General features: G+C 37.4%; 1 protein-coding gene across 1 annotated transcript in view; it reads left to right on the top strand.

Moving 5' to 3' along the window:
* The window catches only part of ZC3H6 (zinc finger CCCH-type containing 6), a 60332-nt gene that overhangs the window by 10405 nt on the left and 30672 nt on the right, over positions 1-19255 (top strand). The window contains exons 2-3 of the mRNA XM_044261615.1: positions 17346-17526; positions 19041-19163. Coding sequence (XP_044117550.1) covers positions 17346-17526; positions 19041-19163 — 304 coding nt within the window. The remainder of the gene's footprint in view (positions 1-17345; positions 17527-19040; positions 19164-19255) is intronic.

Genomic DNA, 19255 nt, shown 5'->3' with positions numbered 1-19255 from the left:
AATACCTACATGCTTTGGCTGTATATACATATTGTACCAAATATACATTTTTTAAAAGATTTTATTTATTTATTTGACAGACAAGATCACAAGTAGGCAGAGAGAGAGAGAGAGAAGGAAGCAAGCTCCCTGCTGAGCAGAAAGCCCAATGCGGGGCTTGATCCCAGGACCTTGAGATTATGACCTGAGCTAAAGGCAGAGGCTTTAACCCACTGAGCCACCCAGGTGTCCCCCAAATATACACTTTTTAAAAAATTACAGATATCCAAGTGTGAAAAGCAACCGTAATGCACATTACAGATAGTGAATAGAGGGTCACTTTCTTTTTCTTTCTTTCTTTCTTTCTTTCTTTCTTTTTTTTTTTTTAGATTTTTAAATTTATTTATTTGACAGACAGAGATCACAAGTAGGCAGAGAGGCAGGCAGAGAGAGAGGAAGGGAAGCAGGCTCCCCGCTGAGCAGAGAGCCCAATGTGGGGCTCGATTCCAGGACCCTGGGATCATGACTTGAGTGGAAGGCAGAGGCTTAACCCACTGAGCCACTCAGATGCCCCTAGAGGGTCACTTTCAACTGAGATTACTGGAACACAAGATAGTTGGGAGAACTTTTTTTTCCTCTAACATCTTCCTTTATAATTTTTTTTAAACGTCTGGAGAAAAGATGATTATGTTTCACATAGCTTTAAAGTTTTTTTCTCATGAAATTTTGAGATAGCAGAGTTAACATTCTGTTTTTAATTCATCCATCCACAAAAAGTGTGAATTCTCAAATAGGATTTTTTCTTGAAAGATTCATGGGATTAAATAATTAAAAATATTCTTTAGAAGTTACTCTGTTTAATGTTATGAATGTTAGAATACCAAATAAATGAATAAAGTTAGAATTATGACATAATTTCTATTACTCTGTTTCGTATTTTTCTCTCTCTTTTTTTAAAGATTTTATATATCTATTTGACAGAGAGAGTGAGAGAGCACAAGCAGGACAAGCAGTAGAAGGAGAGGGAGAAGCAGGCTGCCCTCCAAGCTGGGATCCCTATGCAGAGCTCGATCCCAGGACCTTGAGATCATGACCTGAGCCAAAGGCAGACGCTTAACCATCTCAACCATTCAGGCGCCCCTGTTTTGTATTTTCCATTAAAATTTTTATAATCATTTGTCAGTTCAAACAGTGAATAATATTATTAGTAAAATCAATAGCTAAATTACTCTCTCAATATTATTACTATTTGATAGTATTATTAATCTCTCAATATTATTACTATTTGATAGTATTATAATATTATTATTATTGTATTATTACTATTTATTATTGGCTATTTGAAGATTGTTAGTTTCTTTTGTACATAAAATGGTTTTCATAATCATTAATTGCACATTTTTCTCTTACCTTAATGTTCATTTGTACTTCATCGAATTGATAAAATTTCAGTATATAAAGCACACAAGGAGATTCTTGTTATAACCTATACAGTATAAAATACTGTCTTAACCTGGAAAATGGATATTCAGATAGTAATAGTAAATCCAGATGACATGGTTTTTTTAGTATATATGACCTATTGCGCTGATTAGATATAATAGTAACTAACCTAAGGATCATGTAATTTCTAGTCTTGTCATATTCAGGGATCCAGAAATGACTTGAAGCAGATCAAGGCAGAATGGAGAAACATGCTTTAGCTGGATACTTAGACCAAAGCCTAATTTTGACATGTTTAAAAAAAAAAATAGTAACTCCTGCAACACTCCCCAAAACCTAGAGCCCTGGTACCTCATATCATAGGTAATATGATAGCAAGTAATTTGGCATATTGGGAACTTGAACAGACCAAGTGGGATTTTTTGAATATTACTGGGTTGTGGGTAATTTTACCCAGTTTACTCTAGATTCATCCAACAAAACTTTTTCAACTTTTTTTTTTTAAGATTTTATTTATTTGACAGAGAGAGATCACAAGTAGGCGGAGCAGCAGACAGAGAGAGAGGGGGGAAGCAGGCTCTCTGCTGAGCAGAGAGCCCCATGTGGGGCTCGATCCCAGGACCCTGAGATCATGACCTGAGCCGAAGGCAGAGGCTTAACCCAATGAGCCACCCAGGCGCCCCCACTTTTTCAACTTTTGTTATGATGTCATGACCCCTAGAAGATTACTTTCTAGATTTCAAATTCTGTGTATTTTATTTGCTGAGATTGGTTTTTTTTTTTTTAAAGATTTTATTTATTTATTTGACAGAAAGAGATCACAAGTAGGCAGAGAGGCAGGCAGAGAGAGAGAGAGAGGAGGAAGCAGGCTCCCTGCTGAGCAGAGAGCCCGATGCGGGACTCGATCCCAGGACCCCGAGAGCATGACCTGAGCCGAAGGCAGTGGCTTAACCCACTGAGCCACCCAGGCGCCCCTGAGATTGGTTTCTATTGAGTTTCTAGTTTCCCCAGCTTATACTGGAGAGTCTAAGTCAAGAGGATAAATTGAAAGGAAATGAATTTTAGCTTAGTGAGTTAACAAGATAGCAAATGAAATATAAAAAATAATTTTTAAAAATGTAATCTCAAAAAAGCATATGGCAACCTAACACACAATATTGTTTTATTCCCGTAATAGTCTGTCTCAGCTTATGGCATAAAGGATGTTTGAGGAGTAATACAGTTTTCTTTCATGATGTCAACCATACAAGCTCAAGGATATATTTGAAAATTCTTCATTTCCCAAGGGGCGCCTGGGTGGCTCAGTCTTTAAACATCTGCATTTGGCTTGGGTCATGATCCTGGAGTCCTGGGATCGAGTCCCACACGGGGCTCCCTGCTCGCCGGGAAGCCTGCTTCTCCCTCTCCCACTCCCCCTACTTGGGTTCCTGCTCTCACTGTCTCTCTCTGTCAAATAGACAAGATCTTAAAAAACAACAACTCTTCATTAATATACAGCAGTGCCTCTTCTATCTGGCACTGGGCAGGAAATTTAGCTCAATAGATATTTTATTATCAGAAACTATAATTTTATTATAAATATTTCCAAAGGATTGCTTTGTAAATAAAATTTGTGGCATACCTTCCTCTCTTACTAACTAGACAATTACTGTTATTTTTTTTCTTAATTACTTTGGATCATCATGAGTATCTATTGTCACTATAATTACTATGAACCCTAGGTATTATGCTCCATCTCGTGTTTTCTTGTTGGGTCCAGGAGACTTTGGAAATATAGGAGGCTTTCACACAGACTGTTGCTGAGTATTGCTTAGTGATAGGATAAAGGAGAAAATCCTCAGGAACAGACTCCAGATTTGGTCCACCACAGTTTCTTTTCTGCATTTACTTATTTGAAATAATTTTTCATTATTATTCTCTGAAGGAAGAATAAAAGAAATTTCCCCTTTGAAGTCCATGCTTTTGGGATTTGTAACGTTTCCCAGGTTTTGTGAAAGTATCTGTCATCTTCCATACCCATTCTATTAAAACTCACATATTTCAGGTAAATCACAAGAGAAGAGGAGACTTCAGTTGGGAGCTATCTATTGTGAACAGTGCTAAGTAATTAACTAACTTTATCTCACTCAATCCTTAAACAACTTTGTGATGGTAGATTGATTGATCCTATCTGCAGATGAGGAAACCAAGTGTTAAGGGGAAGGATAATTGGTTCAAGTCAGTATAGGTAATATATGACTGGGAAGCAGAATCTGAGTGCAGATCTTTCTGGCTCTAGAGCTTTTGTTCTTCCACCTTACATGATGCTTTGTTTTTTTTTTAATTTTTTTTAGATTTTATTTATTTGACACAGAGAGAGGTCACAAGTAGGCAGAGAGGCAGTCAGGGGGTGCGGGGGAGGCATGCTTCCTGCTGAGCAGAGAGCCCCCATGCAGGGCTTGATTCCAGGGCCCTGCAATCTTGACCAGAGCCAAAGGCAGAGGCTTTAACCCACTGAACCACCCAGGTGCCCCCTACACAATGCCTTTTTAAGTAATTGGTTTTAACATGCCACAAACTTGGTTATTCTTATTTAACATTCCTGCTTTAATTTCCAGGTTCAGGTGAGCTCACTTTGCCAGAATCTTGGGTCCTCATTAAATAAGGTGTTTGTTTGTTTGATTTTGGTTTGGGTCTTCTTTAGATTTAGGTGAAAATTACTCTTCTGGCAGCCAACTACCTCATTAGTATTTGACTCTCTTTTCTGGATATTGGTGCTTAGCTCCTTTTTGTTTTTATTAAATGGCAACCTTTAGTGATAACATAGCAGTTTCCATTACTTCCAGCATTCCTCTTTTTTTTTTTTTCCTTCTTCTGACTTTGATGTGGAGGCTTTCATCTTATGAAAGCTGTTAATCTAAACTGCACCACATTCTTTTTTTCCAAGTCATATAAGTGATTTTTAAATAGAATTAAACAGTACTTCTCATTAGAAACCCTGGAGGTCAGAAAACTGTGGGATAATACATGTGTGTGTATATATGTATATATATATATATATATATATATATATATATGTATTTTTTTTAAGATTTTATTTATTTATTTGACGGACAGAGATGACAAGTCAGCAGAGAAGCAGGCAAAGAGAGGGGACCAGAAGCAGGCTCCCTGCTGAGCAGAGAGCCTGATGCGGTGCTTGATCCCAGGACCCTGGGATCATGACCCAAGCCTAAGGCAGAGGCTTTAACCCACTGAGCCACCCAGGTGCCCCGATAATATATATGTTTTAAAAATTTTTTATTAAAGTACAGTTGACATACTATGTTAGATTAGTGTACAATATAGTGATTCAACGATTCTGTTCATTACTCATTGGTCATCACAGTAAGTGTAGTCACCATAGAATGTTATTACACAATATTATTGACTATATTCTTTATGCTGTACTTTTCATCCCCATGACTTATTTATTTTATATATGGAAGTTTATACCTTTTATTCCCCTTCACCTATTTTGACCTCTCCTTTAATGCCCTCCACTCTAGCACCCACCGGTTTGTTCTCTGAATGAATCTATTTGTTTTTTTTGTTTGCTTGCTTGCTTGTTTTATTTTTTAGATTCTGCATGTTTAAAGGAAATCATATGACATTTGTTTTTGTCTGTCTTATTTCACTTAGCATAATACCCTCTATGCCCATCCCTGTTGTCACAAATGGCAAGATCTTTTTCTCTTTTTAGGGCTGAGTAATATTCTACTGTGCATGTGTGTGCATGTGTGTGCGTACCACATAATATTCTACTCTGTATGTATGTGTATATGTATGTATATACACACACATATATATATGTATCACATATATTATATGTGATAGTCCTGTGTGTGTGTGTGTGTGTGTGTTATACATCACATCTTCTTTATCCATTTATCTAGTAATGGACATTTAGGTTGCTTCCCTATCTTGTCTGTTTTAAATTATGCTGCAGTAAACACTGGGGTGCATATATCTTTTCAAATTCTGTTTTCATTTTCTTTGAATACATACCCAGTAGTGGAATTAGTGGATTGTATTTCTATATTCATTTTTTTGAGGACCCTACATACTGTTTTGCACAGTGACTGCACCGATCTACATTCCAACTAAACTGGACCACTACTTTATCTGCTTGTCTGGGACCCTGAAATGAACAGGAAACCCATTTTCCACCTCTACGTGATTTGATTATTTTTACTTTTTAAAATATCTATACAATTAAAAATTTTGACCAATTTCCTTTGAGCCCCTAAAAAAATACTGTTTAGTAAAAAGAAAGCCCTATAGTACCTTATAACTTTAAGTCCCATATTATCAGTCCAACTGATCTAGCCTGGTGGCTGCCATTTCCTTATAAACATTAAAAGAACTTCAGTCGGGGGCATCTTGGTGGCTTAGTCAGTTACATGTTGCCTTCAGCTCGGGTCATGATCCTGGGGTCCTGGGATGGAGTCCCACATTGGGCGCCCTGCTAGGTGGGGAGCCCGCTTCTCCCTCTCCCTCTGCCTGCCGCTCTGCCTCCTTGTGCTCTCCTTCTCTCTCTTTCTCTGTCAAAGAAGTAAAATCTTTAAAAAAAAAAAAACAACTTCTGTGGAATTGAAGTAATTCATATTTACTTTTGCATGTGAGAAATGCAACTTTTAGACCTTAACAGTTTCTCTGTCATCTCTTAAAATATCACTTAAATGTGTGTGGATGAAGTTTCTTTTTTTCAACATTTATTACAAAAAGTTTCAAATGTGCAAAGATGTTGAAAAAAGTTTACAGTAAACACCCCAATATCCTACGCACCAGTTGGTGAGCTTCTTAAATAATCTTCTTTACATTAGCGGCTATTAAGTGGTTTGGCTATTTGCAGTTTCCTCCTAACACCAAATGTGTGTAGCTGTTACAGCAACATGGTAAAGAATTATGGATCTGGGAATCAGACAGAATTTGGGCTGTAGCTCTGTCATCTACTAGCAGAATCAGTTAAGCACTTTGTCCCTTTTCTTCACCTGTTTAATGAGGATAACAACATATTTCATAGTTAACATGAAAATGAAGTGAACTGATTGAACATCTCTGTAGCATAGTAATTATTCGGTAATTGTTAACTATCATGTTGGGTTTTTTTAACTGTAAGTTTGATTTAAGATGTTATTTTACTTCAGAATTACTGTTACTTGATCATAAACACATTTGCTAGAATTGAAGATAACCTTAAATAGTAAAAGAATTAGATAATAAAAAGTATAGACAAAAAACTGCTGAGAATTATATTTTAAAGTATTTGTTAAAGTCACATATCCATAATCCTCTGATGACCCCCAGTTTTTTAAAGGTTCGGTTCTAGGCAATATTATGACCTTTCTGGGGAAAATAACAAAGTTAGTTTACCCTTTTTTAGAAAAGGAACAGCTAAAATGGAATTATTTGCATTTTTTATTTGTTAATATCTAGATGTGAGAGATTGATTGCAGGACTATGAAGACAAAACTGGCACTATAATGAATATTATAGTGCTTTCCTTAAATATTAATGCTTTCCTTAAAGAAGAGCCTTTAGTTTTATTTATGTTCTCTTTTGTTTTCTGTATTTTGTTGATTTCTTCCCTTATATTTATTATTTTCATTCTTCTCCTGGGTTTACCCATTACTGAATTCTTTAGTTGAATGTATAGCTCACTTATTTCTAACCTTTTATTTCCTGAAAAAACGTGTTTAAAAGCATAGATCTCCTTCTAAGGACTCCTTTTCTTTGTTTAAGTCTTTTAATTAATAACTTCATGGTGTATTCTCTACTAAATTTATACTGGGAGGTTCACCAGGAAGTTACATTGCTTGAATTTATATGTTTCATTATTATGTTACTGATATATTCATTACCTGCATCAGATCATTATAATGCCTGCTTTGAACATTTTGAGGCTGAAATGATGGGGATTGTGTGCTCCTGTGATATAGAATATTTACACATTATTCATTCATATCCTTACTACTTTTAAGAAAAATGTTGATCCTGTTCAAAGGAACGACCTAAGGAATAAGGAGGTGACATTTAAAACATACAAATCTGGGGCGCCTGGGTGGCTTAGTGGGTTAAGCCTCTGCCTTTGGCTCAGGTCATGATCTCAGGGTCCTGGGATTAAGCCCTACATGGGGCTCTCTGCTCAGCAAGGAGACTGCTTCCCCTTCTCTCTTTGCCTGCCTGTCTGCCAACTTGTGATCTCTCTCTTTCTCTCTGTCAAATAAATAAATAAAATCTTTTAAAAAAACATATCAATCATGAGAATGTTTATAATATTCATGGAGGGTCGCCTGAATGATAATAATTACTAATATCTTGAATTGATAGTTTTCAGCCTTTTTTTTTTTTTTTTTTTTTTTGCTTCAACGCTGTTGTAGAAAAAACATTCCCATTCATACTGTGTGTATTTGAGGGAGCAATGTCAAGTTATTAGGTTCTCCAAATATGTTCCATTCTTCTTCTAGACTCTTGCTTGTTTTTTTTTTTTTTAAGGTTTTATTCATTTATTTGACAGAGAGAGAGATCGCAAGTAGGCAGAGAGGCAGGCAGAGAGAGAGGGGGAAGCAGGCTCCCCGCCAAGCAGAGAACCCAATGCGGGGCTCGATCCCAGGACCCTGAGATCATGAGCTGAGCTGAAAGCAGAGGCTTAACCCATTGAGCCACCCAGGTGCCCCTAGATTCTTGCTTGTTTATTGCAGTGGCATCCTAACTGCTTTCCTGTATCTGTTTTATTTCCCCTTTAGGTCTTGTTTTTTTACTCTCAAAGTTATCTTTCAGAATGGAGATCTAATTACATCAGCTCCTCACCTGGAAACACTTCAGTGCTTTCTCATTTATATTAGAATAAACTCCAGACATGGTCAAAGCTCTGCATGATCTAGAACCACCTATCACTCCAGCATAATTTTAAACCAGCTTTCCCATTTTATTTATAATCCAGTGATCTTGGCCTTGTCTCAGTTTCTGTCTCAGTTCTTCTACACAGAAATTTTGCTTATCCTATTATCTCTGCCTGCCACAGATCCCTCTGCAACCCTTTATCTCTTAGGCTAGAACTCCTCACTAGAACTAGTGACTTCATGACTTCCTCAGGTAAAGCCTTCCAGGTGCCTCTGACAGATGACTTTCTCCTATTGGGTGCTCTCATAGCACTACTTGTATGGTTGTTACTTTATTTATATGGCTTTTTCATTGATGTCTATCTCCCTCATCACTAGATTAAAAACTTCTTGAAAGAAGAGACCATGTCTTGTTTGTCATTGTATGCCCACTGAGAATAAATACATGTTAAATGAATGAATGCCTCCCCTTTTTTTGTTAGGAGGACAGAAAATTCTAATATACGTATAGTTTTTGAGAATCTCTGCTCTTTTTTTTTTTTTAAAGATTTTATTTATTTATTTGACAGACAGAGATCACAAGCAGGTAGAGAGAGAGGAAGGGAAGCAGGCTCCCCTCTGAGCAGAGAGATCGATGCAGGGCTCGATCCCAGGACCCTGGGATCATGACCCGAGCTGAAGGGAGAGGATTTAACCCACTGAGCCACCCAGGCGCCCCGAGAATCTCTGCTCTTGATGTTGTAGATTTTATCCCTAGATTAAATCAGGATATCAGAGGAGTGGCTGGCTGGCTGGCTGGCTCAGTTGGTTGAGCATGTAACTAATCCTTGGTCTTGGGGTTGTGAGTTCAAGCCCCAAGCTGGGTAAAGAGATTACTTAAAATAATAGAATCTTAAAAAAAAGTCAGAACATCAGATAATTGCATACTTGGACAATATTATTTTTTTCTTATCTAATTGCTTTTTCACAATTGGATTTTGGCAGCAAGCCCTGGTTCAAATTGGGGCATGCTGTAGGTGATAAACTATTGCATTTGTTGTATGGACACTATTGAAAGTCGTGTCCATTGTATCAAGAACTGACAGTTTTATCAGATAATATTGTCTCTATGAGGACTCAAGAGAAATTTCTTTCTCATCTCACTACTAGAAAAAACTAAACCTCTCTTGAGCAACTGGTCTGTTTTTGTCTTGGAAGCACTATTGTCTTAAACCTAATCCTTGTTTCCTGAAGCTCAGAGCCAAATTTGCAGCTCACACATAAAAATTAGTCAAGGATTTCTGGCACACCCCTGTGTAAATTAATCTTGGTCTTAGTTTCACCTCAATCTTAAGAATTTTAACATAGTTTATATATTGATCAACAAAAGGCTCTACAAATAGCATTCAAGGAATAATATAATTCACTCAAGATTTTTTTTTTTGAAGCTTAGTTAATCTGCTTGCTGGGTAAGAAATGAGTTCACTCTGTCTCTCCATGCTGAAAGTGGGAAAGATAAAGAGGAAAATAGAAGGTTTATTATATACTAGGAATTCTAGGTTTTGTGTTCTGATTGGGTCATTTGGGAACCAGAAATTCTTCCTTTTGATTTTGTTCTGTCACAAAAAGCATAGAGATTGCTTTATAAAGAGTTCTGAGGTGGGATATGAAAGTGTCTGTTAGATTCAGAGATATAAGGTCAGCGCATTTGTTTTTTTCTTTTTAGATCAGCACTTTTATATGCACATGCTGAGAACTTGGTAGAGTTTTATTTTAACAGTACTGCCTTAGTCCTACCCTTATAGAACAGTGTGCTATGTATTCACTGCTGTATGGGTTATGATCTTTGTAGGAATTATGATCAAAGGCCTTAGTATTTAGCCTAACTGAATATCAGAGTCCTTTTGTTTTCCTTCTTTTACCATATGAGAATTTGTACCGTCTGATGAAATAAGAGCTGTGCAGAAGCATATATGACTCTGGAGACCAGGCACTGAAAAACTGTGAGACAAGAATAGCCATGACTAAATTATAAGAAGAAACTAGAAGGCTCTTTAGAGGGATGACCAAAGTAAGGGAATCTTACTTACTTCTGAGTCCACTTTTTTTTTTTTTTTAAGATTCTAATTATTTGAGTGAGAGAGAGAGAGAGAGCACATGAGAGGGAGAGGCAGAGGGAGAGAGACAAGCAAGGACCCTGGCTTCATGACTTGAGCCAAAGGCAGAAGCTTAACTGACAGAGCCTCCCAGGCGCCTCCTGCATCCACTTTTTTTTTTTTTTAAGATTTTACATATTTATTTGACAGGCAGATCACAAGTAGGCAGAGAGACAGACAGAGTTAGAGGGAAGCAGGTTCCCTGCTAAGCAGAGAGCCTGATGCGGAACTCGATCCCAGGACCCTGGGATCATGACCTGAGCCGAAGGCAGAGGCTTTAAACGCACTGAGCCACACAGGTGCCCCTGTGTCCACTTTTGATAGCCAAGTTGTCTTGTCTTTTATTTGAATATAGATTGGTCAACTTTCCCTGTGATATTACTTCATGGGTAGAAGGAAGTATTAGCAGTAATTCGTAATTTTTCTTGGCTTGCCAGAAAGAAATCTAGGGCTTATGCTATTACCTACAACCACTTAGATCAATGACTTTGGTTTGTTGTAACTCTGGGGCTTTGCGGTATTATTTATCTTTTCAGTCAATGTTAATAACATATTTTGGATAACGTTTTCAAGTTATGTGACCTGTTTAGTTGAAAATAGATCCCCAGTGATTCTAGTAAAAAGAGTATCTGTTTTTTTCTCTGGGGAGATAAGTGTCCCTTCAGACACTCCCACAGAAGCATAGTCTCCTGAAGGACATGGGAAGGAAATAATCTCAAATTGTCTAATGATTATATTTTTATATATAGTTATGTATATATGCAAATTAGGTTTTGATTAGACAAATATGAATAAACATGTTGATTCAGGAAATGTAGATTAGAAGGGTTACATATGTAAAAACAGAAGTAGAGTTACTTGTAAAAAAAAAAAGTGAGAAAGGGATTCTTTATTATCTCTGGGATCCTGATAACTTACATAGAGTTAAGGAAAATTTGGAAGTGTTGTCATAAGACTGTGGAGGATGTTAGGCTAATTAAAATTTATAATTTTGCCCATGAATTTTTACCAAGTCTCATTCTTGAAGGAATTGTTTTGAGTTGAGGCTTTTGCAAATTCTGAGATTGGCTTGAGAGTGAAACTTGCTATAGCTGTAGATAGTCAAAAAGGGATAACCCTAATTTCTGCAAACCAAATACATTCCAGAGGGTGTAAGAATGTGTTGGATAAAGGATAAAGAGAAAAACACTTTGAGAATTGTAGATATCTATCAGATTTTACCACTGGTAGTTTGTAAAAGAAACGTTTGCTGAAACAGGTAAGATGAGCCATCTAGCAAGCCATCTAGCCCAAGGTTCAGTTTGGGGATAAACATAAAATCACAAAAACTCATGTCAGGTAGCTTTTCCATGACTGGACAGCATTTTCCTTGAGAAGAAATAACAAGTTTGGGAGGTATAATGTAGGGAGTTAGGTCAAGGCTTTATCAAGAGGATCATACATAAGCTATATATGGTGAGGGAAAAGATCACAGTAGGCATGGGCAAGCCTAGACCCAAGCAAGTTTTCCGTTAGGCATGCTGACAAATTCAGCCAGTAAAATTCAGTTTATTATTTATATTGACAACAAATATAGGATCACCCTGGTGTCAGCTCCTCGTGTCCATCATCTTACTGGGTAACACTGAAACCAAAGAGGCCAAATAATCACAGGCAGCATGAGTGGTAGGGTACTCTGTGGCTGAGGAACAGCGATCATACAAGGAGATATATGGAGGTGGGTTAAAAATAGTTATGTAGCAGCACCTCCCAAGACTGCCTCTATTTCCATATTCTGGAGGCTCATGGGGCATTCTGCCAGGTCTGAGGTCAGCCTGCGGTTGAGCCTTGCCGGTGTGAGCTAGGTGGCTGATGAGCTGATTACCAGCGCATCAGTTCAGAGTAGTTCTGCATTATCCACAGTAAAGGAGAAATGACAGGGTGATTTAGAACAAAAGCATAAAAAGAAAAGTGTTACAAGCAGTAGTTTCAAGTATCTAGGAAATTTGTGTTCTCTTGGTCTTAGGATAAGCAATCTACTTCTATGAAGTCATTGCTTCTGGGATGTAAAGACAACTTTGACCATCACTTGATACCTTCTGAGAAATGTCTTTTTTCTGGTGATCATGTCAGCTTTTCCCAGGATGCTTGTATTTATGAGTAACATCTTTGTAATATCAACTATTAGGAGTACTTGTATAGTCTTTTATTGAGGCTTTTGTGTTTCTTCCAGAAGGCTCAGTTTCTGATCTGTAGCTTGTAGCAGGAGCGTTTAGGCAAGCATAAAGAAAAAGCAGAAACTACTTGTGGAGGTAAGACTGAATGGTTCAGGTTAAATTGTTTTAATAGCAACAATATCAGAATGGAGAAAAAAGTAGCGTCCTTTATGAAACAAATCAGTTTATAAGGGTTTAGTGAAATTTACCTCAGAATAAGAACATGGCCTGATCAGTGAGGGCATTGTACAACTCACTGGTTTTTAGGAAATTCAGAGTTGTGCCATCATTACCACTATCTAATTTTAGAACCTTTTTTTTTTTTAAATTTTAGAACATTTTCATCACTCCAAGAAGAAAACCCCCTGTGGCCATCGACAGTCACTCCACATTCCTCCCTATCTATTTGTCAATCCCTAATCTACTTTCCGTCTCTATGAATTTGCCTAAGAGATAAATTCTTTTAAGAATAATTTTGTTGGTTAACTGAACAGTTATTTACATGTTCATAAACATGAATAGGCCTCTTCCTAAAAAAGACATAATCACTCTATTATTTTACATTAATGAAAAGTCTCCATATGGAATTGAACTGGGAACTTCTCTTTTTGATTTATTAAATTTAAACAAGTATCTTGGGTTTAGTAAACAAAACAGCTTTCATAATGGTGTTGAGCTAATTCAGAATCTAGAGAATGCTAAACACTCTTACTTATATTATTTCTTCTGTTTTTTATTCTTCACAGACCTAGATTAGAGTGTGATACAGTAGTATGTGCTCAATCAAGATAGCTTTATTTTGTTTTGGTGGCGGAATTGGAATTAGAAGCCAGCTGTCCTCCCTGGAAGTCTCCTCTTCCATCATGCCATACATGCTTTCCATTTGTGCCCAAAGCTGATTTTTGTTTTTTGGGTTTTTTTTAAAAAAGATTTTATTTATTTATTTGAGAGAGAATGAGTGAGAGAGAGGGAGAGAGAGAGAGCATGAGAAGGGGGAGCTTCAGAGGAAGAAGCAGACTCTCCGCGGAGCAGGGAGCCCGATGCGGGACTTGATTCCAGGACTCCAGGATCATGACCTGAGCCGAAGGCAGTTGCTTAACCAACTGAGCCACCCAGGTGCCCCCAAAGCTGATTTTTGTAAAGCATTTATAAACAGTTCATGGAAATGGGGATCGGTGTTCTTTATTTGCTTTTTCTATCTTATTGTTTGTAACCATACATAAATTCCCAAGTTTAAATTTGTTACTGTGTGAATGCTGAAATGGTTAATAGGCTAAGGGAGAAGAAAGAAATGTAAAATACCTTTCATTGCTTTTTGTCGAATGACAAATATAAACACCCCATATTTCACAGTTAAAGAATTTATGTAAAGTAGGACATAAATTCATATGCGGCATTTTTAGCTTGAATACTTAGGTATTTAAATAGCTCCAGTCAAAGTGATAAGTATGAATTAGTGATTTTGAGATATAAAAAGATTTATGCTTTAAGGAGCTCATGTTGGAGGAGAAGGGTGGTAAAATAAAGGGTGAATGTCCATAGGTTTTTTTGGTGCTGTTTAAATTTTGTTATGGTATAAGTATAGGCAGTAAAGTACGCAGTTTGAAAATGTACAACTTGATGAATTTTTACACATAAATATGTATGTATATATAATGATCACCACACAGATCAATGTGCAGAATATTTCAACACCCCGGAATATTCCTTAGTACCCCTTTTTTGTCAGGTACAACCCTCCAAGAGATAATTACTATTTTGACTTCTGTCACAATAGGTTAGTTTTGCCTTTTCCTGAAATGCATATAAATGGAATCAAACAATACGCTCATGTCTAACTTCTTTTACTCATAATTGTGTCTATAAGATTTGTCCATATTGCGTGTAACAGTGGCTAATTATTTTTTGCCTTATAGCATTTCATTATATAAATAAAGCAAATTTATCCATTCACCTGTTGATGGTGATTTGGGTTGTTAACAGTTTTTTACTATTGTGACTAAAGCTGCAAAGAACATTCTTGTGCTTATCTTTTGATGAATATATGTACTCATTTTTCTCGGAACTTCAGGTTTTATAGTGTTATAAAAGTTCAGAATGTTTTTTGTTAAAACAGCCAGAATGCCAACCCCGCCTCACAAGAAATTTTCTAGTCTGCCTGAATGGATATATATACCTCTTTGATTTTGTAATAGAAACTGGGGGAAAACAACATTGACTTTACAGCCAGTTTTGGGTGGTATCATGTGCCTGTTCTTCAATGTAGGAGTTATGGATATTATACATTCATTCATTCAGTGAACAGCAGGGAACCATCCTAGGGATTAGAGATACAGCTATGAAAGACTCAATTGCATCCTACTTTCCTCAACCAATATGTTCACATTATTTGAACATAATGCATAGAGTGTAGTGATAAAGAAATGAGAATTCTTAGGAGTGTACTTCGGGGAAAACATCTCACCTAAACCTGGGTCATCAGTGGAAGCATCTCAGAGGAAATGACAGCTGAACTGGGTCCAGTAGAATGAGCCAGAGTTAGCCAGATAAAGGAAGTGGCGTTGAGAGGAGCAGGACAATGAGAGTTTTTAAGGTGATGTTTAAAGCTTACAGACATGAGAAATTGAAAGTCCCTGAGCTGGGGAATAGGGACTCAAACAGGGACTCAATTATAAAGTGCCTTTTGGTACTATCATGGAGTTCTGATGTCATCCTCAGGTCAGAAGGGAATTACTGGTATCATCCTTTTTTTTTTTTTTTCTTAAAGATTTTTTTTATTTATTTGACAGAGAGAGATCACAAGCAGGCAGAGAGGCAGGCAGAGAGAGGAAGGGAAGCAGGCTCCCTGCTGAGCAGAGAGCCCGATGCGGGACTCGATCCCAGGACCCTGAGATCATGACCTGAGCTGAAGGCAGCGGCTCACCACACTGAGCCACCCAGGCGCCCCTGGTATCATCCTTTTATTATGGAAAGCTTCAAACACCTACACATCCCACAATCTGAGCAATTACCAACTCATGACCAATCTTGTTGATACAACTTCCTTTCTCCCCCAGTGGATAGTTCTGAAGCAAATTTGAGACATCACATCATCATTGAGGATTTTGAGCAGGAGAATGACATCATCAGTTTTGCATTTTAGAAATCACGTATCTCTAGTAACTATGTTCCTTAAAGATTTTATTTATTTGTTTGACAGAGACACAACGAGAGAGAGGGAACACAAGCAGTGGGAATGAGGGAGAGAGAAGCAGGCTTCCTGTGGAGCAGGGAGCCCAATGCAGGGCTGATCCCAGGACCCTGCAATCATGACCTGAGCCAAAGGCAGGCGCTTAACAACTGAGCCACCCAGGCAATCACCCTAGCAACTTAAAAGTATCTTTACAATGCACACACCATCATTTAGTTGCTTCTCATTTTTTTCCAGTCATACAGACATTTGTTTTTCTGTACTATTTATAGAAGTTTGCATTTTTTCAAACTGTTTGGAAACTTTAAATGCTAAACTTATTTTATGTACTTATGTAGATAGGTCATTGTTTAATTTGTCTTTAAAATACTATTAATATTTTGGCTTCTATAAGTATAAAAAGGTCATAAGCAATATAAAAGTTTGTTTCTAGTTTGGTCTCCATTATAGCAAACATAGTAGTATTTGGGAAGTGGAATTCCATTCATGATTTTACTACCATTATTTTTTGCAGATTCAAGTTTAATTTTTTTTTAAAAGATTTTATTTATTTATTTGACAGACAGAGATCACAAGTAGGCAGAGAGAGGGTGGGGGAAGCAGCCTCCCCGCTGAGCAGAGAGCCCGATGTGGGGCTCGATCCCAGGACTCTGAGATCATGACCTGAGCTGAAGGCAGAGGCTTTAACCCACTGAGCCACCCAGGCGCCCCCAAGTTTAATTTTTTTTTTCAAGTTTAATTTATGATTCTTCTTTTTTTTTTTTTTTTAAAGATTTTATTTATTTCTTTGACAGAGAGAGATTACAAGTAGGCAGAGAGGCAGGCAGAGAGAGAGAGGAGGAAGCAGGCTCCCTGCCGAGCAGAGAGCCCGATGCGGGACTCGATCCCAGGACCCTGAGATCATGACCCGAGCCGAAGGCAGCGGCTTAACCCACTGAGCCACCCAGGCGCCCCTAATTTATGATTCTTCTGTAGCTCAGATTTTGTTCCTTATCTACTTACTGAAATTTGTTTTCTTATTGAAGTTTGATGGTGAGAATTAATACAGATTACTTTTATTTTAAAGCTAATTATAGTTGTTCATGTGACACTAAGTTAAAAACCCCTTCCTGTAGTAAGAATGTTTACTTACTAAAATGTTTTAGTTCAATCTTTTTTTAAAAGGTAATGTTTAATAGATGGCAACTACTGTAATACAATGGAATACCACCGCATTTATGCATGCATTCATTCATTTGGTAAGAGTCAGTGATCTTAATCCAAATCAGAGGTTGGCAAATTTTTGCCACTAAGACTGGTTCTAACATTTTTGAAGGATTGCTCCCCAGAAAGGGGGAAGAATGTGCAACAGAAATCGTATTTGACCTGTAAATATACTACTGGGCCCCTTTACAGGAAAAGTTTGCCATTCTTGATCTAAATGAAAGTAACTTAAATTCTTGGCATCGGCTTTTTTTTTTTTTTTTCTTCTTTTGGAAATGTTCCTATAAGACTCATTTTGAATAACATTTAAAAATAAAAATGTCATTGTTTTCTACAGAGAAGATGGCGAATTAGAGGATGGTGAAATAGATGATGCAGGACTTGAAGAAACACAAGAACAGGAAGCAAAAGTGGATGAAAAACAGAAAAATGAAAAAGCCTATAGAAAATCAAGGAAAAAACACAAGAAAGAAAGAGAGAAGAAAAAATCCAAAAGGAGAAAACGTGAAAAACATAAGGTTAGTTAGAATCTACTTTGAATTCTTTTTTAAATTTATTTTTATTTTTTTTAATTTTTTAAAAGATTTATTTATCTATTTGACAGACAGAGATCACAAGTAGGCAGCGTCAGGTAGAGAGAGAGGAGGAAGCAGGCCCCTCGCTGTGCGGAGAGCCTGATGATGCGGGGCTCATCCCAGGACCCTGAGACCATGACCTGAGCCTAAGGCAGAGGCTTTAACCCACTGAGCCACCCAGGCGCCCATATTCTTCTGATTTTAAAAAGATATCCCACTTCAGGTTGCCCTAAAGTTCAGAATTTTACTAACAATCATTCAAGGCAATTTATTTATCTATTTAGAGATTTGTGTATTTGAGAGAGAGAGAGCGCACACATGTGCATGAGTTGTGGGAGGGGCAAAGGGAGAGAGAGAATCCCAAGCCGACTCATTGCTGAGCATGGAGCCTGACGCAGGGCTCAGTCTCATGACCTAAGAAATTGTAATCCAAGAGGAAACCAAGAGTTGGTTGCCCAATCCATTTTTTAAAATTATTATTACTATTTTTTGTATCTCTAGACCCAGTGTGAGGCTTGAACTCATGATCTGGAGATAAAGAGTTGCATACTCCACCAACTGAGCTAACCAGGTGCTCCTCACTAGAGGCAGTTTAGACTTTCACTAATACTGTCCTGAAAGTCCTTCCAGTTTCTATCCACTGCCTGTTTCCAAGATCCCTCCTACTTTTTAGATATTTCTTATGGAAAAACAGCATTTCCAGACACCAAAATCTTATTAGTTAACTGTTGCTGCTCAGCATTACCCCAAACTTAGAAACTTAAAAGAACAGAAATTTATTTCCCAGTTTCTGTGGGTCAGGAATCTGGGTGCAGCTTTAACCAGGTGCTTCTGGCTCAGCTTTTCTCATGAGGTTGCAGTCATCTCAAGACTTGACTAAGGCAGGGTCCTTTTCCATGCTCACTCACATGGCTCTTGGCAGGTCTCAGCTCCTCACCATGTGGACCTCTCTACAGACTGCGTCAGTGTCCTCATTATGTTATCTGGCTTCCCCCAAAGCAGGTGGACCGTGAATAAAAGAGAACAAGAGAAAGCACTGAAGATGAAAGTTCTAGGCTCTTTTATAACCTAGTCTCAGAAGTGATATACCATATCTATACCTATTCTATTTACTAGCTATTTTTAATATAGTCCAACTGCTAATTTCAGGTTAATAATTACTCTACTTTTTTTTTAATATATATATTTTTAATTCAGTTGAGAGAGACAGAGACGATGAGGGTACAGGAACAGAGAGGAGAGGGAGAAGGATCATGACCTGAGCTGAAGGCAGCCACTTAACTGACTGAGCCACTCTGGTGCCCCCGGAACAAGGATTTTTGGGTTAATACTTCAGAACCTATTAGAGGATAATATAGTCTATGGTTGGCATTTCAGGCTGAAACAAGCCTATCTAGTTACTAGTTAAATTTTTTTCCTTTTGCAAATATAACTATTCGTTTTTTCCTTTCTTTTAGCATAATTCTCCATCTAGTGATGATAGTTCAGACTACAGCCTTGATTCAGATGTTGAACATACAGAAAGTTCCCACAAAAAAAGAGCTGGTTTCTACAGGGATTATGACATTCCATTTTCTCAGGTATTGCCTTTTTTAAAAAATTGTGATCAAATATACATACCATTTTAACCATTTTTTAACATACAGTTCACTAAGTGTATTCACGTTGTTGT

The sequence above is a fragment of the Neovison vison genome, chromosome 8 (genome assembly GCF_020171115.1).
Source record: "Neovison vison isolate M4711 chromosome 8, ASM_NN_V1, whole genome shotgun sequence".
Lineage (NCBI taxonomy): Eukaryota > Metazoa > Chordata > Mammalia > Carnivora > Mustelidae > Neogale > Neogale vison.
The sequence above is the reverse complement of the archived record's forward strand: the minus strand, read 5'-3'. Positions and strand labels throughout refer to the sequence as shown.